This window comes from Hippoglossus stenolepis, chromosome 5 (assembly GCF_022539355.2).
Source record: "Hippoglossus stenolepis isolate QCI-W04-F060 chromosome 5, HSTE1.2, whole genome shotgun sequence".
Lineage (NCBI taxonomy): Eukaryota > Metazoa > Chordata > Actinopteri > Pleuronectiformes > Pleuronectidae > Hippoglossus > Hippoglossus stenolepis.
The window spans coordinates 21,032,958-21,059,070 of NC_061487.1; the positions used below are offsets into that span (position 1 = coordinate 21,032,958).

The 26,113-nt window shown below is 46.0% G+C and overlaps 2 protein-coding genes across 3 annotated transcripts in view; both read right to left on the reverse strand.

Annotated features, from left to right (window-relative positions):
• The window catches only part of abtb2b (ankyrin repeat and BTB (POZ) domain containing 2b), a 44,215-nt gene extending 41,601 nt beyond the window's left edge, over positions 1–2,614 (reverse strand). For both annotated transcript variants that reach the window (XM_035157157.2, XM_047339924.1), the window contains exon 1: positions 1,191–2,614. In XM_035157157.2, coding sequence (XP_035013048.1) covers positions 1,191–2,082 — 892 coding nt within the window. In that variant the 5' untranslated portion in view covers positions 2,083–2,614. The remainder of the gene's footprint in view (positions 1–1,190) is intronic.
• A 3,727-nt stretch (positions 2,615–6,341) lies between these two features.
• Positions 6,342–26,113, reverse strand: part of b4galnt4a (beta-1,4-N-acetyl-galactosaminyl transferase 4a) — a 142,301-nt gene continuing 122,529 nt past the window's right edge. The window contains exons 9-20 of the mRNA XM_035156042.2: positions 17,436–17,502; positions 14,859–15,023; positions 14,632–14,741; positions 14,020–14,120; positions 13,695–13,768; positions 12,071–13,592; positions 11,212–11,591; positions 10,895–11,048; positions 10,726–10,798; positions 9,834–9,987; positions 9,246–9,372; positions 6,342–8,578 (exon numbers count right to left, since the gene is read on the reverse strand). Coding sequence (XP_035011933.2) covers positions 8,464–8,578; positions 9,246–9,372; positions 9,834–9,987; positions 10,726–10,798; positions 10,895–11,048; positions 11,212–11,591; positions 12,071–13,592; positions 13,695–13,768; positions 14,020–14,120; positions 14,632–14,741; positions 14,859–15,023; positions 17,436–17,502 — 3,042 coding nt within the window. The 3' untranslated portion in view covers positions 6,342–8,463. The remainder of the gene's footprint in view (positions 8,579–9,245; positions 9,373–9,833; positions 9,988–10,725; positions 10,799–10,894; positions 11,049–11,211; positions 11,592–12,070; positions 13,593–13,694; positions 13,769–14,019; positions 14,121–14,631; positions 14,742–14,858; positions 15,024–17,435; positions 17,503–26,113) is intronic.

The following is a 26,113-nucleotide window of genomic DNA, read 5'->3' on the forward strand; positions in this document are numbered from 1 at the left end:
CGAGTGCTGCCTGACCTGAGGCCTTTAAGAAAGTCTTCTTCACACAGAGAGGTGCTCCTGCATGACCACATCTTAACTCAGATCAATCGTGAGCCTAATTTTTAAAACCCTGTGATAATGGCCCCCTTTCTGTTCTCCCTTCCTCTCTCTGTGTGCTGTGTAAAAAGTGCATGTCCACGGGCGTGTGCGCTTGTGTGCCCAGCTTCTCCAGCATTTGTCTTCACTCCCTCTGCATTGGGCTAAGCTGCACGATCACACAACAAAAGGCCATTGTGCTCCAGCTCAAATCTCTGCTCCAGGGAGCTGGTAGTGGGCCACAAACAAAGGCTGGTTACATTGTCCCAACACAAGCTCATGAATCAGTTCCACACTGGACTGCCAAAACAGCCATGGAAAGAGCGCTACGAGTGTATTAGGGGTTTTGAGGCAAGGGGAAAGTTAATTGAGGACGGACGTGAGGGTGGAGGAAACAAATGGACAGGGAGCAGGATGCACATCTGGAGCTGGAGGAGAAGGGAGGGGGCCAGATGCAAGATTTGTGGAGATGGTGCTGCATGGCTGAGAAGGGATTTGTCCAAAAGGAGAAGAGGAGGAGAGCAGGATGAGGAAATGGAAGAAAGGATAAGGATTTGGAAGGAGTGCAGCCAGCACAGCAGGAGGAAGAGAGGTGAAGTCAGCGTAAACAGAGAGCTGTGTCAACAGACAAGCCTCCTGCGCCTGGGCTCCGAAAAGGCTCAGTGCAAGCCCAAATCACAACAGCAGAGCAAAGGGTGACATTTCAGGACTCAGCTGTGCAACTGGCTGATGAGAGTGAAGCAGTTAAAATCTAATTTGGCAGCTGGACACAGGATCCAGCAGAGGACCCGGGGCAGAGAGAAAAGACTTTCTTTGTTCACATGAGATGCCTCCGTGCTCTTATTTTCCTATTCTGACAGGTTGGATTAGCAATGACTCCATCAAGCTTTTTAAAAAAGGCACAAAACGCTGCTATTGTATCCAACAGCGGGCCACACACTTCACCTTTTCCACACACGTGGGCTGTGAGGAAGTGGAAAGTGGTGGCCAGCACTTTGGAAGGAGAGTGTGAGAGGAATATAAAAAAAGTTATGAGATCAATTACTCAGCAAAATAAAGTCTCAGCACATTTTTCTGTTCTCAGGGCAGTGGAAGGGAATAGAAAGTATATTTACCGTTGGCGTTCTTCCCACAGATCAGGTGCTCGTAGAGCTGCAGGACCCCCCACAGCTCCGCGTCATTGTTCACCACCACCTCCAGAGCCTCTGCGCTCACCGGGGCGCAACCCGACCACGCGTCCGGCCCCGGGTGACTCCTCTCGGCTGACAGCACCCGAGCCCCTGCCTCCTCCACCAGAGCCTCCATGCAGGCGGTCAGACAAATAGCCGCGTACTCGTGGATGCGCACGGAAATGCGGGTGTCCACCATCCAGCGGAAGAAGCGTCCCACGGAGAAGGAGAGGCCGCACCGGGCTGACTTGCCCTTCCTCAGCAGCTCCCCGGCGCTCATGCTGTACATGGAGATCGCCTTGACCGTAGCGGAGACGCACTGGTCGGCCAGGGCCCAGCTGAGCACCAGCCTCATGGCGCTCTGCACCTCGAAGCGGGTGCAGCGGCAGTGCATGACGCTGAGCCGCTGCGCCTCCCTGGAGATGCGGATCAGAGCCCTGCGGAGGAGACCGGACAGCCTCCGCACGGCCTCCGGGGAGAACACCGGTACGTGTCCCCCCTTGACGCTCCCACTCGCGGCCACTTTGCGCAGTATCTTGGCCACATCTTCCTCGGTCCAGGGGAACTCCTCCAGCTCAGGTAAGCGCGGGCACTTGGAGAAGATGTCCTCCGGGTCCTCGGGCAGGACCGTGTTGACCGTGTCCCAGCTGTTGTTCCTGCTGTTCATGGAGCCGGAGTAGTACCACCAGTTGCCCCGGTGTGGGGCCGTCATGAACGCCTGGGAGTTGGACTTGGAGGAGGACAGGCTGAGGGACCTGCAGGAGTCCCCCGCGCCGTAGCCCGAGTCCAGGGTCAGGTCCTCCAGGGTTTTCATGTGGACGTTGCTCAAACCGGACATTGTGGCGAAGTGTCTTCTTCCCGGCAGCTGAGGAGCGATGAACTGGAAGTCCGTCAAACAGGAGCCGAAACTCCCCGCCGAGCTGGATGAACTGGTTACGCGACGCACTTGTCAGACATGCTGCTGAACGGAGCCGAGAGCGGGGCAGCGAAACGAAACAAACACACAAGCCCCGGATACGTTGTTCAAATTCAAACCGATGAATACGGTTGTTAACAAACTTGTCAGCGGGGAAAGTGCACGTCGCACCGGGCTCACCTTTCCTCCTCCCGGGCAGCAGCGCAGGGGATTTAAAACTTTTCCTCCGGTGTCCTCGCTCTGTGGAAACACGACGAAATGTCTCCCTCCGCTCTTTAAACACAGTCACACCCGAGTTCACCTATTAAAACAAGTCCCGTTTATCCGCTCCACGCACCCACACTGGTTGTTTTTTTCCGACAGTATCCGTGGAGAAGCCCAGGTTCAGCTCATCTCTCCCCCGCTGCGGAGCCTCTGGTCTCGGGAGCAGCCCCTCGGCTACAGATGTGTGAGGGGAGGGGCCGCGGCTGACTGACAACACGGAAGCAGCGCAAGCACCAATGAGGAGGCGGCTGAGGGTTTGCCACAGCCAATCAGGGCCCGGCCTGAGAACCTCTCCAAAGTTGTTGGAGGGGGAGCAAACTTTAGTTTTGTTTTGCTTCATATGATCATGAAATAATTTATCTACTTTAAAATGATTATAACGACATATTTTAGTGCTGTATTCTCATTCTGTCAGGTTTGAATTCACTTTCAACTTTTTTAAATTTAACCTCTTAAAGGTCTAATGTGTAAGATTTAGGTGAAAGGGATCTATGTGCTGAAATTATAAAATAATCCTAGTTATGTGTTCACTAGTGTGTTTAATCGAAATTGTACGAATTGTTGTTTTCTGTACCCTAGAATGGGTACCTTTTATATTTAAATGCTTTCTATTTACAGTAGGTCCTCTCTACAAAAGCCACCATGTTTTTGAAAGTAGCCCGAACTGGACAAACTAAACACCTTTTCAGTATGACACCTGCAGCCTGGCTGGAAGACACAAAGCGAAAGTGCAAGAGAGGATTAAATAAAATGCTATGATCTGAATAAAAACACTTAAGGGCACTCAAAAGCCTGCATGAAAAAAACCTTTAACAATAAATAGATAAAATAAGAACATTTAAGAACAGTTGGAAACAGAAAACTAAAAATATACCCGCAGCAACACATCCACTCGCAATGTGCTTGAAGTAGTGTTGTAAAACCGACTCAAAGTGACACAAGATGTTCAGAGTAGCAGCAAGTCGAGTGTACGTTCAGTAGAATGGTACCATAAGCATTAGCAGTGTTCAGTAGGGTGTCATTATGAGATTAAACTGGATTATTTGCATTGATATCGAAATATGAAGGAGTGCAAATGCAATATTCAATGTATTATACAAAGTATATAGTGCAGTATAACATTGAAGCGTACAATTTCTGTGCTTTATATGACATAGCATATAAAGCACAGAAATTTATTTAACAACTTAAAATATGACTTAATTGGTAAAACAAATATCCTGTTTTCTATTGTTTGTCCTCAGTTTCCATTCTTTAGCTTGTGAAGCACTTTGTGACATTTTGAAGGTGCGATAAAACAAATCTGTTATAACGTGTGACCTACAGCTCTGTGCTTGCTGTCATGTGAGTTAGGACATTTTCCACACACCCACTGACACAGCATTGTATTTGCAACCTCTGTGTTTCTTATTTTCATTTTCTCCCACACATCGAGATTCAATACGACAATTTATAATCTAATTATATTTATGAGTGTGGGGGGAAATTCTTCTGGTTTGTTGCAGGAACCAAAATGCACACCAAGCACTCTGCAATTATCTCCTCATGTTGACTCAGGGGGGACTTGGCTTTCTGCCGACACATTAGCTAATCTCTCACCTGCAGCCTGCAACTAAAATTGAATCTGTAAAGCCCTCGGTGATGGTGTAAGAGGTGGAGCAGTGTTTGCTTTGATTTGATGAGTCCCGGGGTTTTCACTGAATGTGCATTTTAAAAGCTTATTTGGGATCGCACTGAAGATTGAAGTGTTGTAATTGCGTGAGTAACGACACACAATATACCGCTCTTTTTCTTCTCTTTTTTCATTTTCAACTTTGTGTATTCTCCTCCATGGGCTGCACCAAGTCAGGTCACCTGTTCTGCAGAGCTGAAAGCAAAAGAAAGTGGTTGCTCTTGCTCTCAGGACAAAACGTGAGCAAATCCTCTTACAACACGTCACGGTTTGGATCATTGTGGTGAACTGTTTGTTGATCCTGGTAAGATGGTGCGACACGCTCGAGGTAAAACAAACCAAACATGTCGAAGAGGTCTGTGACTACCTGTTTCCCGTCAGTCTGCACTCACACAGACAGGTAGGGTGTGTCTAAATAGTCAAACAACCATTACATAATAGGTTTAGGCCAGAGCCCGTTTACCCAGCATGCCCGTGAGACTGGGACAGGTTGCGCAAGCGACACCTCTGGATGTTTTCCTGCACTTTCAAAGATCTGTACGTTACAGGAAAAACTGTACATGTGTGAACTTAAAGTGGAAAAAGTGACTCTCAAAACACATGAATCACTCAGTCAGGGGAACTGGGAACAGAGTTAACCTTTCAGTCCTGTCGACCTCCACTGTTAGGCAGTCAAATCCATTTTAAATGATTTCAGAAGACACACACACACACACACACACACACACACACACACACACACACACACACACACACACACACACACACACACACCGTTGTGTCTCCATGACTTCATAGGACATTACATTGACTTACATTGATTTCCTGCAGACTTTCTCTAACCTTGAATACAGTTACTACTTGCCAAAACCCAACAGTCACCCTAACCTAAATCTAACCTTAACCTAATCCTACACCTAAAACATCTTCACCTTAAAATTTAATGACTTACATTATGGGGACTTGCTTTTTGTCCACATATGGATGACAAGTCCCCACAACATGAGTAATACTTCGAACACTCGAACACACAGACACACAGGGAGTAGAGATCAGCAGGAGGTTTGCTCTTGCCTCATCCAGACCTCATGTAGCTTTTGCGTAGACCGGGTTTACCTCATGGTGTGTGTGTGTGTGTGTGTGTGTGTGTGTGTGTGTGTGTGTGCAAGCTCAGGGCCGGCTTCAGGCCAGCCCACCACCCTGAGCTAAAGTGACACACATGGGGGGGTCAACAGATCAAAACAAAACACTCTGCATTAGATTAGATGTTTTCTGAAAACACGTCAGCCCTGCTGGAGTTCAAACTGTTAGTTTCACAATGTTTGATTTTCTCTCTGCATTGGTCATGAAACAGAATGGATGTGATATTGGCTGATTTCAGTTATAATGTTGTCACTGGATATAATGATGTCAGCCTCAGAGAGCAACAGGTCTTCACATGCCCTCACGTTTATTAAGCATTTGTATCTCGTGATGTTAGAGCATTAGAGTCTGTTGAAATGTGGGCAAGATGCTTTTCAAGTGAAGAAATGTGATGTGTTTCTTAATCTACAGCCTAACACGCGACATTTCCCGTCAAGGCAGATGTCACCAGGTTCTGCTCGAGGTCACTTCCTGTTATAGGGGAGTTTTTTTTTATCTCTCCTGTCACCAAGTGCTTGCTCTTTGTGGGAACTGCTGGGTTTCACAATATCGGGGGGGTCTGGATGAGGTAATGCTTTAGCTATTATGTAAAGTACCTCAAGAGGATGTATGCTGTGATTTGGTACCATACAAATATGACTGAAGGGAGTTGAAAACATGAATAGAAACTGGCTCAGAATGGGTTTTAAAATTCACTTTCTGTTATTTAAGGCTGTATGAAGAATTCAATGGGCAGTAACAAACCCACTGAGCTTGATAAAACCCATTTGTGAGACAAAACAAAGGTCTATTGTCATCTGATTTGATCTGAATTGAGATCCCTGACCCTGTTTGAGTGTTTGTTCACGTGCGTGAGCATTTAAACTTTACTAATTCATATTAGATCTTATATCTGACAGTGAATAATCCCACAACTGCACTGAATCTGTATTTATCTTGTATCTAATTTCCGTGTTTTATATGTCATTCATTTAACCACATGGGCTTTTGCAGGTACAGTACATGTGTGTGAGGGTGTAGCACCACCGTGTGGTCAGACAGGGGATTGACACGTGAGATCGACTAAACCTTCAAAATGAAAGCAAATCTGAAAGAAAAGATGTGGATGTAAGCATAAAACTTTATTTGCAAAAAACCGACAAATCAAAATAAAAGTACAATACATTCTTAAAACCTCTTTCTCTACAAAACAATTTCACAGAAATTACCTTGGAATGTATATTCCTATTTTTCATTTTTATTGTTTCTCATATATATAGTCTTATATTTACTGTGTTTCTTTTGTTCTTTAAATAATCCCATGTCAATGACGTACAGTAGAGACCGATTTCCTGTCGAGGCAAGGAGAGGGTCTTGGAGGGCATTTTTGACAATCACGTCGTCAATAAAAGATCACTGGCTCTCGTCCGTGTATTTGTCCAACCTTGATCCCTCCAGCCATTCCCCGTCAATGTAAGTACCGTGTTGTATAAACAGAGGCATTAGGAGCTCGGCCTTCAGCCAAACTAATGGGAGCAGGAGATGTCCTGCTGGACAGCAGCTGCCACCGAGTCTCCATCACACCTCCTGCTCCCTCAAGTAGTCATCAACACCAACTATGTCTATCTCACCAATGAGGACTTGAAACGACCACTCCTTCTTTCTTCTAAGGTTAATATTATAACATAAAGACTGACACATCTGTAATTCATGTAAGAAAACCACATTTCCTTCTTTTACAGAGTATCTCAAATTTACAGTGACATAAATAACATTATATTTCTGTCTGTCCCTGCCCTCTAATGTCATTTAAAAAATAAAAAAAAACACGGCCGGCAGCCAAACCCTGATAAAGGCACACATTTGAGAAACAGCCATGCCACATCGTGTCCAACACATGAGCTGCTCTCCCACAAGCTTAAATGAGGAGTGTTGGTGTTTTTCAACAGCTAAGCATTCCCTTTCTCGTTAATATTCTTGTATGAGAGAAAGTTTTAAATCCCCCTCAAATCCAGTATTTGAAATGCAACACACAGAAACTGCTTAAAACCATAGACTGACAACTTTAAATCCAAAGTCAGAAAGTGTCCTCTGCCCTCCTGTTCCAGTTGACGATGAGGTGAGAGGTGTGGAGGGAATGGAGGACACGTCAGTAGAGTTTTTGAGAAATCCATTCACAGCGTTTTAGAACGGAAACAGCACCACGAATGTTACAGCATTCATACAAATGAAAACCCCCCCTTTTTTTTTAAATAACTAACAGCAGAACAAAAATCAGTGAATAACCAAATGAATCAAGTCATAACCGGTAGCTATTAATCTGGTTGTAGTACGTAAAACTGATGTTACGCAACAGCAGCGGGGCTAAACGTAAATATTTCAGCAGATAAAATGACACAGATAAGCACGAAAATGAAAATGAATCAAAGACAAAAGACACAGAAGAGGAGAGAGAGAGGGACAGACAGAGACACAAAGATGAAACATCTGTCAGCATCTGTTTGGAAAAAAAGGGGCTTTTTTTCTAATTAAAAAACCTTGTTTGTTTGATAAAATCAGACACCAGGAAAAACGTCAGCACCTCGATCACACTGGTTAATGATATTCAACAGGTAGTAGTTGACGTATTTAGAAATACAGTCGTAGCCAGAGTTCCTCTACTCGATCTACGCCACCATGTCTGAATCCATCTGGATAACATGTCGATACACATTCTGTTTGGCGCCCGCGTGAGAGCGTGTTAGAAAAGAAAGATCTTAGGTTGTCTTCACATCTCCTTGTTAGAAAAAAGGTGCTTCCTGTCATCATGAGCGCACACAAGCGGCAACACACACACACACACACACACACACACACACACACACACACACACACACACACACACACACACACGCGCGCATTCACACACAAAAACAGCTGCTTTCCAGTCTGTCTGAAAACATTGCACCAAAAAAGGGCAGAGAGAGGAAGATTAAAAATAACTCTCATCTCTCTGTACAGTAGTTCAGTCAGTGAGGCAAAGTGCTGACTCAGGTGTCTGCATAAACAGCTCGTTTCCAAAGTTCGGGCTCGAACTCGGCTTCCTCGTACAGAAAAGCACACGGGAGAGAGGCCGACGGCGAGAGGAGCCCGGGTTTCAAAAAAAGGCAGAGTTCAGGCAGTGAGCGAGCTACCGTGGGCCCCTCTCTCACACACAGTGGATCTGCAGTGTAGGTTTTGTAGGATCGTCCGACCTGCAGGGAGCGCTATCCCTTGGGAGTTTTCTTGTTTTGGGCGTTCCACATGCCTCGTTTGGAGTGGTAGTAGTGAAAGAAGTTCCTCAAGCGCAGTCGCTCTACCTCCAAACCGTTCTGCAGCACCCTGGAGGGAGACGCAGGGGGGGACACTGGGTTAAACACTGGCTTTGCACCACATTTGATTCAAGACTTTGTAGTATCACCCCAGAAAATGACAACTTCCAGTTAAATTGATTACATTTTTAAAATATCTCCTAAGTCCTGTTTTTGAATAAACTGAATTTAATGCTTTTTAAGACTTTTCAAGGTACAACACATTTTTTTCATCTAGGAGAAAAGACGGGCACCATAGCAACTCGTCTTAGTAACTGTAACCAGGGACTGTCTTCAATAGTCTGTTTAAACTTGTATTTTTTCTGGTTTTCTCAAAGGGTCAGTTCAGGGTCAGGCTTTGAATTAGCCGTCTCTGAGATTTCCACCTTCTTGCAAAGCTTTAAAAACATTAAAAATATATAAATTACAAAGTACCAGAACATGATATTCCAACTACTTTTGCTATTTTACCTCAGTGGAGGCAGAAATCTGACAGGTGCATATCTTAACATCTGCATAAATTAAACACCAGCTGAAGAGGTGGACCAGAAAATATGCCACACAAATATGTCAAGCATTCAGTGTTTAACTACAACTTCAAAAGTCTCCACAGAGTTGAGTGAACATCTCTCTGACACAGTCTCAACAAACATGTCACTTTCTTAATGGTTATTATGGCGGCTGGTTGCCCGGGTTACCTGTCCAGCAGCTCCCAGTCCTCTCCGCCCCAGCGGTCTTTGAACTCCTCCGTGTTCATCCCTCCAATCTTATCAAAATCGGACTTGTAGATTCCAAACAGGCCAAAACCATTAACCTCCCAGTAACCTGCAGAGAGAATAAAAAGAATATCAAAACAACATCTCACTGCAAAAGTGTGTTTATGCGTATAGATAACTGAGGAACGAGTTAAAGTTATTGTTCAAAATATATCAATAAATTAGGATGTGACCCTGCATGCATGTGATGTGTGTGTTTAATACCTCTGACAAGGAGATTATGTTTTTGTCTGAGTTTGTTAGTATGTTGTTTAGCAGGATTACGCAAAGATTCCTGGACGGAATACCATGAAACTTAAAGATAGAAGGATGTGATATGGGTCAGGGGAGAACCCATGACATTTTGATGTGGATCCAGATCAGGGGGCGATATCTATGTGTGAGAGTAATTTGGTGCAGATCTAAATAAGAATCAGGATCTAGTGAATTTAAATGTGGTTTCATAAGGGGGCTGTTGGGCCTTGGCGGAGGTATGGGCTCTACTGAGTGCTATTCTAGTTTGTGTCTTACCATCAGGCTCCCGTGGCGAACTGCCGCAGCCGAGCCTCATGACAATGGGAGCAAAAGCGAGCCGCCCCTCCACACAGTGCTTCCTGATGCTTTCCAAGATGTTGAGAGGGAAGTGGATGTGCAGATCACACAGGAACACGATGCTGTGACTATCCTGCAAGAGGAAAGACAAACAAACAGTTAATGCACATGAAAATCTAAAAAATCTCAAAATCGTTCCTAGGTCGTGGAAAAAGAAGTCTGTGTGAATCATTCTGTCGATATGAGCTGGTGCAAATTTCTCAAACTGTTTACGAGAAGTTCATGTTCGTGTGATGTGACTAATATGGGATTTGAGGATTAAAGAGAGTGGAGAAGTCTGGGCTCAGCAGTAACTTGTCTCAACTCCAAGAAGCCTGCAGGTCATTGAGACGTGAGTGACAGCGGCATCATCTCACCGGGACAGCGCTGACACTCAACTGACAGATCAACGCCCGTCCAAATTTCCACGCCTCCCCCCCCGTGGGTGGGTGCGCTGGCGTGTGTGTGATAGAGGGACAGCCAGCGAGCGGCGTAAAAGCACATGCACACAAATAACCTGTGAAAAGGAGTGGATGCGACAGCTGTGGCGTACACATGACAGAGGAAAAGCAGCAAACTGTCTAAGCAGCTCCCCGTCATCCACAGCTGGGCTCAGTGGGAGAGGGGGGGCAGGACGACGCTCGGAGATAAGGCCAAGTTCCCCGAGCCTGTGACAGACGGGCCTGGCAGTGATGTATTCATTATGCATGAGTGTTCCCTCCGTCTGTCCATCAGCCAGTAAAGGTCGTGTGGCCGCTGACCTTCAGTGAGCCTCTTTTCCCTGCCAGCTCACATATTGCTGCCTTGGCCTCTGAGTGTTTGTTTCTCTAACCTCAATGGTGTCCACTCCGATCTGCAGTCCTGCCGAGCGCTCGAAGTTGCCCTCCCTCCGAAGATACTCGTATCTGTCAAAACAAAAGATACACACACGAATCACTTGGAAGTCATTAAAATGTAATTTGTTAAAGTCACATCACTTCAGCTGAGCGGGTGGCACGCACCTTGGCACGCTGCTCTCTCTGAGGGCCTGCTCCACGTCCATGTCTTCACTCTCAAAGTCCACAATGATGATGCTGAAGTTGTCGTCCTTGGTCTGACGGTGAAGATCCTCCATGTCGGAGATAAACTGCTGCACCCACCGAGCCTGGTTCTTCACTAGTTTTTCACAGGGGGAACGACAGGATAGGTGAACAGCAGGTTAGAGAAGAAAGAAAGAAAGCTTTCCATCCGTGATGTTAATTTGCTGTAATTCTCAGGGTGAGGTTCTTTAAGAATGATCCAGATTTAAAAGGCTAAGTGAATTACTCTGCTGACTGACCTGGCACCACAAAGTGCACCATGACGTCCCTCCTCCACTGCAGCATGACGGGCTGGCAGAGCAGGGGCTTAGCGAAGGCAGTGCTCCACGGGGTCGCCCCGGGCCGGGCGGGGGGCTTGGTGGAGGGAAGGGGCGGCGGCGTGGTGAGGCTGGGCGTGGCAGGGGAGGGGGCTGAAGCCGGCGCCGAGGCCGGGGCAGAGTCGGTGTTCTCGAGGCTTTCCTCCCCCTGCCTGCCGCGGTGGAGCAGGAGGTAAATGTATTCCGACAGACGCACCACGCTGCGGCCTCTCTCCATTAGCTCCAGCTCCACCAGGTAACGGTTCCCCCTCGCCGAGTCGCGCCGCTTCTCGACGTTGATGATTCGCAGCAGCGTGTAGATCCTGGGGCACGGAGAGAAAAAAGAGAGTTTGAGAAAACACAGACAGGCTGTAACTTCATATGAAAGAAAGCGGAAGGCTGCAAAAAAATATATATTTATCGTATCATGCTCACAACAGGATTAAACCTAGTTTGACTGTGGGCAGACCACTTCAAAAGTGCTGCTACTCATTATCTGCGGTGCTGTGAAACCAGCGTGATGTGAGGTGGGAGGAAAATGAAAACAGCGGAAAATGTTAATGGCCGAGCTACTTCACACGAGTAACAGTTAAGGTTTGTCAAGCGCTGCTGCAGAAAGTGGTGATCAGCACACACTGAGGTCTGCTAACAGGAAGTCAAAGCACCGGGGCATGACCGGCATGTTCTCGGTGAATCTACAACATACTTAACACCAAAAACCACATTTTCATTTCCAAGGTCGGAGCGAGACATGAGCCCTCTTAGTCGCTCATTATTCTCCCTCGCTCTCCTCGATCCTTACCCTCCGTTGCGTTCGTTGAGTTTCTCCATGTACTGGGCCAGCACGTCCACCACCTCGCTCTCCGCCAGCTGCAGGTTACCAGACACGTTGCAGCGCAGGTCGTTCCAGTCAGAGCGCAAAAGCTCAAAGTCCATCGGGTTGACGGAGAAGGTCCTCTGCCAGTTGATGCTCTCCTCCGCCCAGCCCGGCCGAGCCTCCACCTCCTCGTAGCTGTAGTCCGACATCTCGCCCTCCTCTGGCTCGGGCTCGGGCTCGGGCTCGGGGTCGGGCTCGGGATTAGAGTGGTTAATGTCCTGCTCCAGGTCTGCCGGGTTGGGGTCCGGGTCTGGCTGCTGCTGGGACTCGGTGATCTCGGAGATCCTGAGGTAAGACGTGACCCTCGGTTGACCTGGGAGTGTGTTTTCTGTGGAGTTTAACCTCTGCAGTGGAACTGGAGGGGGATCTTGGTGATGGTTTAGTGGGTTTAGTGGGTCGTCTTTGCTGGGGAGATGAGCCGTGGCTGTCGTCTTTAAGTCCTGACGCTCCCCTTTTCTCCTGATTTTTCCTGGATGATTTGCCACAGCTGCCCTCCGGATGGACTTCTGTACACTTTCAATCTGTATGTTGATGCTTCCATTGCGAGGAGGGGTCTTACCCTCTTTTGTTGGGGGGTGGGGCCATAGCTGTGGGGCACTAACAAGGTTCTTACCTGTCTGGCCTCTAGCGCCCAGGTTGACCAGCCTTGTGGTCTTCCCAGTTTGGTACAAGAAGACTCCTGGGAACACCTCTCTCGGGTGGTGATAGGTCCGATCCTCCCTCCTCTCGCGGCGCTGCTCCCTCTCCCTCTCTCTTTCCCTCTCCTTCGCGGGCCGAGGCCTTGTGATGTAGATCTTGTTCTCCTCCTTCTTGCTTCCAAGCAGCTTGTTGTCATATGGTTTGTTGCTGTGGGCAGAGTTGCTGATGATCTGCTTGGCTCGGCTGGCAAGCGCAGAGAGGGAGGACTTCTGGGGGAAAAGGAGCGAAGACTTGCTGAGTTTAGGCGGAGTCTCCACTCCTTTCTCTCCTCCAGCTACTCCACCACCTGTTCCTCCTCCTTTCCTGCCAGGCCCCTGCTCCACAGGACCAGTTCGGACCCAGGACAGGGTGCGACTCTGGACCACACTGTCCATATCAGGCTCCAGCGCCCTGGGTTGGGCCTTGTCGAGTCTCTTACTGGAGCCCTGTCGAATGTTTTCTCTCGTATGATCCCGTCCCCAGTCTTTGTCCAGATCCCTCCCCATCTGTCCGTCCCTGTGAAGAAAATGTCTCCTCTCTCTGCGGCGTATGATAGTGTTGACAGCTCCCTCCTCCTCTTCATCGGGGTCCACCTCCTCCTCCTCCTCTACTTCTCTGCTCGCTGGTGTGGGCCCGAGCTTCGAGTGCTGATGGGAGGGGTTGGAGGTGTGGCTGGTCTGGCTGGGATGAGACGGCTTCTTGGGCGACTGTGTGCCGACGATCTCTGCCTCGTCCTCGACTTCTACCACCTCCTCTTCCTCCAGGAAATCTGGAGGCAAACACAAAGTGGAGTGTTTGTACATGTATTTGCATATATGTGTTTATGCATGCATGCAGGAGTGTGTTTTTTTTTCTTCTCATTATTAGTTACCATCTGGGTTGGGGAAGAAGAACGGTCTGTCGTCATCCTCCTCATCCATCTTCATATATTTGTAGAAACCAAACCTGGCAGACACAGCACACACACACACACAGATGAACGCACGCACAAACACAGACACACACAGATAAACGCACACACATGGATCAAAGTTGAGGATTAGAAGTTTCAGTGCGTCTTCAAACTGCCTTCAAATTCACAGACGCCTGAGCAGTTACTCTGCATAACAAGTGCACTTGCTCAGACTGTAAATACAAGACAGAGACAAATGTTCCCGGAGCCCTGTCGGTGATGAAAGCACAAATAGTGTCCTTACTTCTCTAAGTAGATAGGAGACTCCCTGTAGAAACACTTGTTCTCTCGCTCCATGTGCGTGAGACGTGTGAAGTCATTGGGGTAAACGAAGGACAGATAAACCTGAGGAAAAGCACAATGTCACTCAAAGATGAAATAACTCTGTAAAACGCTGATAATGGGTTTAATTATCATTCAGCATTAGTAGATGGGGATTCAATTATTTCAATCAAATTCAGCCACTTTCTTAAATAGTGATTCCTGACTAATTAAAAACGGGGTTTGCTGGGTTTTCATCGCGCGTCACTTTTCCCTGCAGTAACTCGTGTTGTCCTACAGAGGGGAGCAGTGCTCAACAATACATGTTGCCCACATCATTACTATATTTTTATACATAGCACCCAAACCAGCATGTGCTTATTTTCTCTTCTCCCTTCTGCTGTGTAGTTTGTCTTAAAGTCGTTTTCACCAGATTAAAAGACTGACTGCTTTAACCGATGCACTCCTGATGACCCCACATAGATCATTTTAGCACGAACTCCAATTAGGACGCACGCCGTCTCAGGCAAACGTCTCACATATCGAGCGGCAGGTGTTCAACCCAGAGGGGCTGGTGACTGAAGGGGTGACTTACAAACTGCAGGCCCTGGTATCTGGCGATGGGGAAATCTTTGACGACGTAGGTTGGGGAGTAGAGGCAGGCCGGCAGAACGTTTTCCAGGCGGAAGGGGTTGATCATAGGAACTGAGGAGAGAGAGAAAGAAGACGCAAATATATGAGACATAGCGACAATGACAGCTAGAGAGACTGGGAGCCAGACAGTCAATCGGTCAATCAGAGAAAATGATAGGCTGGATTTACTGCTGTAGAAGGTGTCCCTAGGGTCCGGCTTCAGCATATCTGCCCCGTGCTGCGTGACTCTGCCTTCCTCCAGACCCCGGGGCTGAGATTCCTCTGGGAGACGGATGTGACTGGCCAAGGTCTGGGGGATGTGGTCCACGCTGTTCATCTTCAGAATCGACTCATCTGAAAAACACAGAGAGACAGAGAAGGCAGCAGAGTGAGACATAAATGGTGCAGAGGACGGAATGAGGACATGTCATTATTGCGTCGGGCTGTTTTGATTATCTTAATGACGGACAAATGTGATGTAAGCTGTTGGAAGGGAAATGTTCTGCACCTCATCTGCGTCGCGATTATCCCAAATCTTTATCGACCAATAGAAGGGGGGTGAGAGGAGGAGACAACGGGAGCAAAGGGAGATGATCAGGAAAAAAGAAGTTGGGAGAAAACAAAAACAAAGCAGAGGAGAGTCATAATTATACCAATCGATAGGAGGGAAGGAGGAGAGAGAGCACGTGTGATTAATGGCGTGTCAGGAGCAAGGCCTGATGGGAGAAATGCTTTGTAATTAACAGGGTGGTCAGCATCATTTCCATCCTCCAGGGAGTGGAGTTTGACCATCCAGTGTGTGTGTGTGTGTGTGTGTGTGTGTGTGTGTGTGTGTGTGTGTGTGTGTGTGTGTGTGTGTGTGTGTGTGTGTCTGTGTGCACATGGTACGACTAAGACTTCTCTCCTCTAACAATGAGACATCTGTTGATCACATACCTGGTTTCCATTACACACGAGCCCCTGCACAGACTAACTCATTATCTAAGTTGATGAAATAGTCGAACACAGAGAAACCCTACTTGTCTTTCTTCTAATTAATTTGTATCATGTTTCACGAGAAGTAGTTTGTTATAATAAAAGTACAACATTAAACATTTCGTATGTTACAGATATTAAACTAGAGCAGGCTACTGTTTATTGTTTTTCACTGTGTGTGTGTTGGACATAGTGAATCATATTTTATTATTTCTGCATAATTTTTATGGGGAATTATATAACACATTTAGTTTCATTACAGCTCTGATATAATTTCTCATGGGTACAAGCCAGATACATCACGCACGCACGCACGCACGCACGCACGCACGCACGCACGCACGCACGCGCACGCGCACACACACACACACACACACACACACAATTGAGCTGTTGAATAAAAGCACTCTACCAGTTTTGGACAATTATTCCTGGTTTCTCAGAGACTGAATGTGCGTTCATGTGGTGTCAGAATAATCGGGAAAAAATTGAGAATATTCACGTGAATGCCATCTCAAGTCAGATAAACAACTCGGAAAGTCAGCAAAACGTTTCCTACACGAGCTGCAGCATCGATGAATTCATCACATGTAAACCAATTAACATCATTTTCCAATCACCTCTAAATCGCAGCTTCTAATGTGAACTTGTCAAATCTTACACTTGTGTCACTTGCAAACTGCATTTCAATCTCTCACAGGCGCCTCACACCAGACGTTGTGAATTATTTATATGCTTGTCACACCTGGTCCTTTTTCTTTGCTCGTCTTTGTCAGGCAAATGTTGGTTAGAGGTGTCGAGGTGTTTAAATGCTCTGAACACATTAATACAACACACTGTGTTCACAGCATTCGTGTTTCTTCCACAAAGCACAGGAACACACCAAGGTGATGGAGGAGTCTGAGGAGCACGTGCACAGACATTACCAGCTGAACATTTTAGTTCAGGATCACCTCTCCCCATCTTGTTGTGTGTGGCTACAGCTCTGTGTCAAGGTTTTGACTTTAGAGTAAATTACATCCTCTTATTAAGTGCTACAACCAGTGAAAAGCCAATCAGAGGCCTGATTTAACCAAATAAGACGGAGGACAAGAATCTCTGGACCCAACATGTCAAACTGGGATGATCATGAAAACGCTTTCCGACACCGACAACATGGAGAGAACCAGCGCGGGGCAGAGGGCGACACGCAGGGAGGAGAAGGGATGGAGGGGTGGAGAGAGTCGGATGAGATTCCTCTCTGTCATACAGCCGGCCCTAAACAAGACGGCTGCAGCGTTCGGCTCACATCCACCCAACGCTGTAGCTTTACCCGGGGATGACAACTCCACACATCATTTTCTGTGCGGCTGGCATTTTCCCTTGTTAACGAAACCGAATCCCTGTGACACCCTGCTATTCTCGGAGCTACAGAGGTTAGACATCCACTCAGGAGCTAGAGCTCTCATCTCTGCTGTGAATGACACAAATAGAGCAACTATTAGGTTCTGTTTCGTGTCTTCGGCCTGGAAGATAGACGTGACTATAAATGTGAGTTTGATAAGAGCAGAGCACAACAGTTTCCGTGACATTAAACAACTGATCGATACCAGACTTGATTAATGAGGTTGGTTTTTGAATAGCGTGATTTCCTCTTTCTATTTGCCAAGCACAAAGAGACTTTCTTTTTCTATCATCAGGAGTCTCATGTGTCTCTTAGTCCAAAACACCAGGAAGCTTAAAAGTCCATTTTTATTTCCGTGACGAAATGTATTATATTTCCAAGAAGAGATTGAGCAGATGAACTCTTACCTGTGTACAGGGAAATGTAGGCCGAGTCTATCACTTCATACTTCAGACCAGGGAGGAATGGACGCCACTGTGTGTGAAAAGCAGAGAGGGAGAGAAAAGGGGGAATGAGTAAGTAACAAAAGTACACGCAAACAAGTAGAAAGCAGAAATTGTCATCGCTGTTTGCAGCCTCAACTGTGACACTGCGTTATTGATCTCGGCAGCGTCGCGACATCGACCGGACGCCGGGCTTTAGTATAAACACACTTAACCTGAGACAGAAGAGGAAACAGGGGGAAAAAGAACAGAAAACAGCTTCTGAAAAAAACATAAAACGAGAGGAAGGAAGGGAGAAATGTGCAAAAAGGAAATCAGAGACCCTGGATGGAGCGAGAACAAAGCTGCAGGAATAAGATGCTGAGGAGTAGGGGCAAAAAACAGAGAGAAGAAAGATCTGGTAATGACCTGAACCGAGAGAGTGAGAAAGAGAGGGAGAGACAAGCTACAATTCTTTTAAATAGATTTCACAATTACCCCGTCACTTCTGGTTACCCGGGATATAATCACAGGAGACAGGTCATTTTCCGACCCTCAGGTTGAGAATACAAATATAAACACCCTCCTCGGGCTCATGCAAATGCCTCCACATGTAACACAAACACATTCACACACACACACTCTGTTGCTCTTTTAGATTTAGTTGCAATCCACATTTGTCACTCGTGCGGCACTAATACCTGCACCAGTTGCAGATAAGCATAAGCCAGAATCTAGCTTTTGTTACACTATTGTATCTATTCTGTTCTTCTCCTTCACATCCGTTCTGACACGTCGCTGCAGAAATATACAAGCGCACATATACAAAACAAACAAGGGCACGGAGCGACGCCACGCTGAGCAGCAGCGGGGAGCGGCTCAGCACGACACCCAGCGCTTCCACATCGCATCGTTATGTCGGGGCGACCGTCCTCAAGGTCGAGTCGGACGCCTGTCGCCGGCCTGACTCCAGGAAGGACAAACAAGTCGAGCCCACGTATGAGATGGAACTTTTTTACAACAGCGGAAAAAAAGATCTAGATGACAGATAAAAATCGAACGTAACTGTGTCCTTACACAACATGAGTCCTTGTCAGTGATCAATCAATGTTCTCAATTGTGATGTGTGAGGCACATAACTCCGCCAAGGCCCAACAGGCGCCTTAAATTCAATCATGCTGCACCTTTCACACACTTAAAGATAGAATTCCTCTAAATATGAGTGGTTTCTTCCATCAAGATCCATGAATTATTCCCTGGGAAGTTGGTGAGCATTTTTAAAACGCAGTGTTGAAGTAAGTGAAAAAGATTTTATGAGATCTGTCCATCGGATCAACATTTTTTTTACGTAGTCTTTCGTGGCCCATGTCCCATCCTTCCACCAAGTGGCAGGCGAGCAATCCGTCCAGTCGTTTTAGCAGAATCCCGCCAACCAACCAAGCAACCAACCAGCCAACTGAACCTATTTCTTGCAAATAGATATACAACTCATATGGTAAAATGCAAGAGAAGCATGATTTTGTTACATTTCAGATGAGGCTCAGTGACAGTTTGACTTTGACTTTAGATTCTGCTGCAGTTTCATTGACTTTACAAAACACTTGGAATACTGCACATGCACCCGTGTAGCCTTTGTGGGAATTTCGACTCTTCATCGTCTGACCCCACAGATTCACTGATTAATTCCTTCAAGGGAGCCATTGATCCAACTGTGTGTTTGTGTGTGAACACCCTGTTACATGTAACGTGCACGCGGCTTTTGTTGTTGTCTGTGTGTACCCTCTGTGTGCGTCTCGTGTGAAATAGTGTTGACGGGAGTTGCAGGAAGAAGCCGGGGCCTGCTCACTGGCCCCACAAGTTCAACAGAGAGGAAAGAAAATCAATATCCGAGTGGAAATAATAGAAAGAACCAGTCGCAGGGCAAAATGGCAGCGGGCGGCCGGCAGGTTCGATTTGTCACGTTCCATCATGCCTGGACCACCCAGTGACATATGAGGTGTTCATATGGTTTTCAATCAGCCGACCAGAAGTGTTACTCCAGCTCACAATATGGCATGTTATCTTACACACACACACACACACACACACACACACACACACACACACACACACACACACACACACACACACACACACACACACACACACACACACACACACACACACACACACAGTTTAGCTCAGGTTGTGTTTTATCCCCTTGACGATCGGGAGTTTACTGCTGTTGAGAGAGCTGACAGCTCGTATGTTTGTTTCCTTTCAATTCAATCAGTGGCTCCAGAACCCCGGAGCACTATGGGTCATGAGGAGTTGTTGTTAGTGGGACACATAAGAGGTTATGACATAAAAGAACCTGACCTTTTCCAGTTTATGTAAAAATCAATCCAGATTCTAGGCCCAATAAGATTAACACAAAGTAAACACTGAGTGGTTTCACGGTCGTGTCCTGACATTTTTGACGGGAAAAACATTATTGTTTGTGTCTTTTACCGTATCTTCTTTAAGCTGTGAGCCCCTTCCCCACTTTCAACCTTCCAACATGTCACTTGATAAATCATGGAAAGGCGTGAAAATGGCATGAAGGTGAATACAGTGGGAAGAGAGAAGAGGGAAGATCTGTCAGCTTTAACTGGACGAAAGCTGCCCGGCTGTCATCGTTCGTTTATTCTGCAGAGAACTGACACGTCTGGTTTCTCTCCCTTTCTCTGTCATTATCACACACAAACCTGGCTTCAAGCACAAACTTGCAGACTGGTAGGTCAGTGGTGTAGTGGACATCAGAACCTTCTCGGCAAAGAGCACATCCACCACTTGACTGGGAAAATTGCAGCCTGGTGCATCTGAAATACACGACGTGATCCATCTCTGTGGGTGTAACAGTTCAGGAGTTTACATCCAATCCCCCAAACACTGTGACAGCCATTTCACAACCGAGGTACAAAACAATCACAGGATACAAATAGAGTGGAGGTTGTTACTGGGATGGAAATGGAGACAGTTCTCACTGTTGTCAGGACAGTTAATAAAACTCATGGTCACTCATTTTGAGTTTGAATAAAAGGCCGGAGACAACGCAAGCGTTCTCACTGACCTGTCGTTGTGTTCCTGTTGCCAGACAACTGTTAGGCCACAGAAACAGTGACTTCATTGAGGAGGACATGTTGCTAACAAGCCAGGAATTCTGTTCTGTAGTTGTGTTTCCAAATAAAGACAAAGTGACAGTTAACAAGTAAATGAGAGAACGTATTAATAACTTCTGAGTGTTGGATTCATAGCTTGGGTTGGGAAAGATTTATTATACTATAGTATTTACAGACCTGCTGTAATATCCTGAAATCTGACACAGAGGTACAGTTACCAACATTGACTCTAAATTATTAAAGGAGTAGTCTGACAACTCGGTATATATTAGCTTCGACTGTTTGCTTCCTTGCCAATAGTTTGCTTGATGAAGACGATAACCTCACAGGACAGATTTTCTCTGGAAAACAGACACACTTGGAAAGCTACTGACAGACATGCAGCTCACTCTAAAAGGCTTCCTGTACCGTACCGCTTTCAGATAGAGCTGACCAGTCAGGTCAATGTTTAACACCTGAGTTTTATATCTCTAGAACACGAATAAAATATGTGAGATGACAATAAAAAAAAGTTCCATTTGCTGATGGAATGCAAGAAAAGTTATGACAGCTTTGCTAGGAGCAGAAATGAAGTGTGGGTTTTTTACCTTGGCTCTAATGGAAAATCTGTAGCTGGGCGCAACGGTGCTGCCCACTGACAGGTGCCTGCCAGCAGCACATCAAGGAGAAACTTATGACAGGCTCTCAACAGCTAACTCACCAGCAGAGCACAGAGGACTGCTGGTGTTCTGATGCTCTGCTGATACCGTTGGAGAAACCTCGTGCAATGGAAGTTGAAAAGGAAGCAGACAGTGAGGAAGAGCTAAAACAAAAAAAGCACCTAAGCAAAGACTACAGCACGGAAACAAGGACACACACAGTCACAGCACAGCTCCTGACTGATTATTCTCTCATTTCAATTGACAGCTAAACAGAACTAAACACTTACATGCTGCAGGGGGAATGCCACTCTCCATTCCCTGTTATAATGACATGAACGCTGGCTTGTTTTTCACGTAATATCATGAATCCCCCTGGGGACAGAGGAACAATATTCAAGGGGGGGATGAGGAGGTGGATGCAGAGACAGGGGGTTGGATTTTCTGTGGTTGAATTCTAGATTAGCAGAAGTCCGATATCCGTGGAAATGACAGGTGCATCACAGTCAGTGTGGCTACGTTGTTGTGCTCTGATGGGAGATTGACTCTCACTAGATTCAAATCAACCAATCCATCAATCATCAATCCATCCCCCTTATCCTTTGAGGGTCGTGGAGAGCCTACAGCCAATCCCCTCTTTGGGCAAGATACGGGTAAGACTACAACCAGGACAGGTCGCCAGCGAATCACAGGGCCGACACAGAGACAAACAGCCGTCCACGCTAATAGCATGCTTCTCCACCCCCCCGTGTGTTTGCACTGCAGCAACAGTCATCCTGAGTTTAAAACAAACAGAGATAAAATCCATCCATCGATCCTTTTTCCCGTTTATCCTTTGAGGGTCATGTGGGACCGGGAGCCGACACCCTGGACAGTGTGCAAACGTGTCACAGGGTCAATATACAAAGATAAAAAAACATCCACGCTCATGGCACTGTTCGTTAAATCCAATGCGTTTGCTCTGCGGCCACATGACTAAAGATTATGATGATGACAAGCAGGTAAAAGACATTAAAAACTAGTCTGAATTAAACATAAATAGTTACAATCCTTTAATATAATAACATCCCAGCTAATAAACCTGCAATGATAAAATACATTAGCAGAATGTAATCTGACAAATTTAACATGACCCAAATACGCTGGCTGCAGAACGTCTGCATGTTGTAACTAGTTAAGCTCAAGTGGCTTGAAAACTTGCTGAATGGAATATGAATCCAAAAGTGCAACAGACACGACTAAAAAAAAACTCTGGAGGCAACAGAATAACAGAAATATGACAAACATGAGAAATGACTACATGCTTAACATTATTCAAATTTCATGAATAACTTAAGTCACAATTTTTCTAATATTATACATTTCCATAGATAACAAGCTGATGACACGACAAGGACATGATGAGTGTTTGTGATGGAGCACTGTGACGCTTCCTTTTTAAGATTACATGATTTGTCATGTGTTGGATCTTCGGGACATGTCTAATCCCATGAGGACAAGTGTTGACGTTGAACACAGAAAGTCACAAATGAAAATCAGCTCTACAAATGAAATTGCCGGGAAATTAAAATGTGCAAACAGCAGGTTTTAAAAATAAGAATAACATTAAAAACACAACAAGAATAATGACCAATTCTAAATGAGAGTTTACGTGCAGGTCCCAAAACCTCACAAAGAGGGACAGCCTGGACAATAACGTGGAAATCATGACGGTTAGAACAGTATTGACTTGCAGGGATATTGCCCTCTAGAGGATGAGAAGACGTGGCATTAAAACAATACCATGACATTAAAGAGCGCTTGTCAGTGAGGTGCAGGTTATTGCCGGTGTTCTTTCATTTTTTCCCACACACTCGGAATGAAGGTTAAAAATAGAGTGGAAAATGAAATGTCACGTCATGAAGAAATAACTGATACGGTCGTAGTGTGGCCCGCAGGTGAGCAATAATGCCACTGACCACGTCTGGAGTGTGAGGAAAATTTTGCTATAAAAAAAAACAAGCGAAAAAACATATTTTAAATGAAAACAAAAGTAATTTATGGGAGAAGAAGAGCTCACGAGTACAAAGTAACGATGAAGAGCAAAAGAGACAAAAACTCGTGCAGTAAAAGCAAAAGTAAATGTTGGAGGCGAGGAAAAAAACAAAACAACTCCATATGTTTGAGTGCTGCTGAACTGGAGTCAACCCTAAAAGGTGTTGAAGTGGTGAGAAAAAAAAAAATCCAGCGTATTTCCAGCGTATAAAGACACACACAATATACTTTAACAGCTGCTCCAGGTCGCACGGAACACTCCTGATTTATATTGAGGAGGGACGGTGCCGGGCAGATGTTGAGAGGCCCGTGTGTAAAGTCGAGCCCATTTGAATACACCCGTGAGTCGGCGGGGGTGGCGTGGCTGCACGGGCGGGTGAGCGCGCGGGCGAGTGTATTAATTGGCGGGCAGTTTGAGACTCTGGCAGGAGTGATAAAACAGGGCCCATTAAAATCCTGCATTCCAAAAAAAAAACTCCCCACACCCCCGCCTCTCCATAAACTCGCCTTTACTGATTAAGGCGTGACTTTCTTCACTTCTCTCTCTCGCCCCCTCTCTTCCTTTCAATCACGCCGTTTAATGGCCGACACTTTCCTTTAATTCTGTCACATGGCTGCAGCGAGAGACGTTTGCCATTAGGGCGGCGGAAAGGTCCCGTCTCTCACCGTGACAAACTTCCAGATGGCATGTGAGAAACTTCATGAAACTACCCGCTCGCGACAATCTGCTTTGGTCCCATGTCATCCATTTTGCGAAACAAGCGATCGCTCTGCAGAGACTTTATTTGAAGTTAACCGAGGGAAAACACTGAGGTATTGGGGCGTAGGCTGTGGTGGAAAGGTTCAGTCAGAGTGCAGGTTAACTCACAACTGCACAACCTCCTCATTCACTGGCTGTTCACACATACAACAGTGCACTGCAGTTGTTTCCATCGCTGCAGGGCAGACACGCTGTATTCCGAACCTGACTCTTCCTGCCGCTAATGCTGTTTATGTTCCGCCTTCCTGCAGCCATTCTCCCTAACTCCCCGACACAATGGAACAGAAAAGCCAACGCACTGAGAACAAGGCTCCTCTCTTTCTTATTTTCTTGCCAAAAGGTAACTTCCAGACCTTCTGACATGGACGCCCCCTCGTTCCCTTCTAACAGGCGCGGTTAAACAAATATATTCCCGACGGACCAGCTCTACCTTTGACCGTCACTGCAATCACTGCCTGCCACAGGACACAGAAGAACGAGCGGGTGAATCCACGCTATCTCCTCCTCGACAAATGAGCGCCTGGGTTTCTGGGATTTATGTGAGCCCTGGGCTTATGCTGTTGTGGGCCGGTCACGGTAAATCTGCAATTGTTGTCAAGGTGTGAAATGTATTCCACTGTTAAATCACATGCAGGGTCTTTACTGAGGTGCAGCGTCCCGCACACACATGCATACATTCCCACGCAGGTTCTTGATTTGCAGCTTTACGTTTATACACTTCATTGAATTGTGTGAAGTGCAAACCCCACTTTAATGGCCTCATGGATAGTTGGCTTAGGGGCGGCAGACAAGGGAGGGGAAAAAGAGAGAGATGATTTCCACATGACCTTGATTTTCCTGGTGCAAATAATCACACGGATAGTTTTCTGGATGACTGGCGAAGTCTGTTGCCGAGTTGGTGACTTGAATGAGAAGACTGAGATGTAACGAGCCCGAGGAAGAGAGAATAGAAAAGGCTTTGTATAAAAAAAATAAAAAAAACTTCAGCACATACTCTGCATATATTTCTCTCCTCGCTCCTGCTCCAATTCCCACCTCCTTCATATTCTCTCCTTGCTTCCTTTATGGCGACCGTGTGAATTAACCTTTATGTTTAGATGAAGCCAGGAGCTAATTCTGACGGCCATGAATCTTACTCGCATACATATGTGGGTTCATTATGTGGGATTTAAAAAATAATAATGTTCTCCCTTCACTTCTTTTTGCAGCCCTCGTTCTACTCGGCCTACAAAGAACGCACCTTCATACACCAAGTAGAACAATGTCTCCCTGTTTTTAATCTAAAGAGGGGATGAGGGTTTGGCATTTCCTTAAATAAACAGAATTAGCAATGCATTTAAAATGGAAAGGTTCTGTGACAGCGAGAGGATTGAAAATGATCCAGAGATGGTTTTTAATAACATATCTCTGTGTTTGCTGATTTAGTCATTTTTTACATTCACGTATGAAAAAAAATGCCAAGAAGCCGTTAAGTTCTCCTCTTTTCTATGGAGCGTTTTATTGTCTTTCAGCTCATTGTTCTGATCTAATCTCGGCCAAGGAGGTTATGTTTTTGTCTGCTTTTGTTTGTTTGTCTGTCTCTTAGTCAGCAGGATTACGCAAAAAACCGCCAAACGGATTACCATGAAATTTGGTGGTTCGGGAAAGAGCCCATTTAATTTTGGTGCAAATCCAGGAAAAGCTTCTCCCTTTCTTCAACATTGCGGGATAGAGGCTTTTTTTTCTGTTGATTTCTCAGAGAATAATTCATGGATCAGCCATATTTAATGGACTGATATTTATGAGTGTGTGCAGTTTGGTGCAGATCCAGATAAAAATCCAGATCTAGTGAATTAATATGTGGTTTCATAAGGGCGTTGGCAGAGGTCTGTTTTCTATCGAGTGCCATTCTTTTGGTTCACTCTGCCCTATGAGGCAAATTGTGATTTGTGAGTATTGGCAATACAAATACATTTTGATGGATTGATGACTTTCTTGGTGAAAAAAGCTTTGATCAACCCTCGGTGCACCACCAGCCCTGCATGAATGCTAATGTTGCGCCGCATCTGCTGTATTTGTAAAAAGGCAACTGTTTTACCAACAGGTCACTTG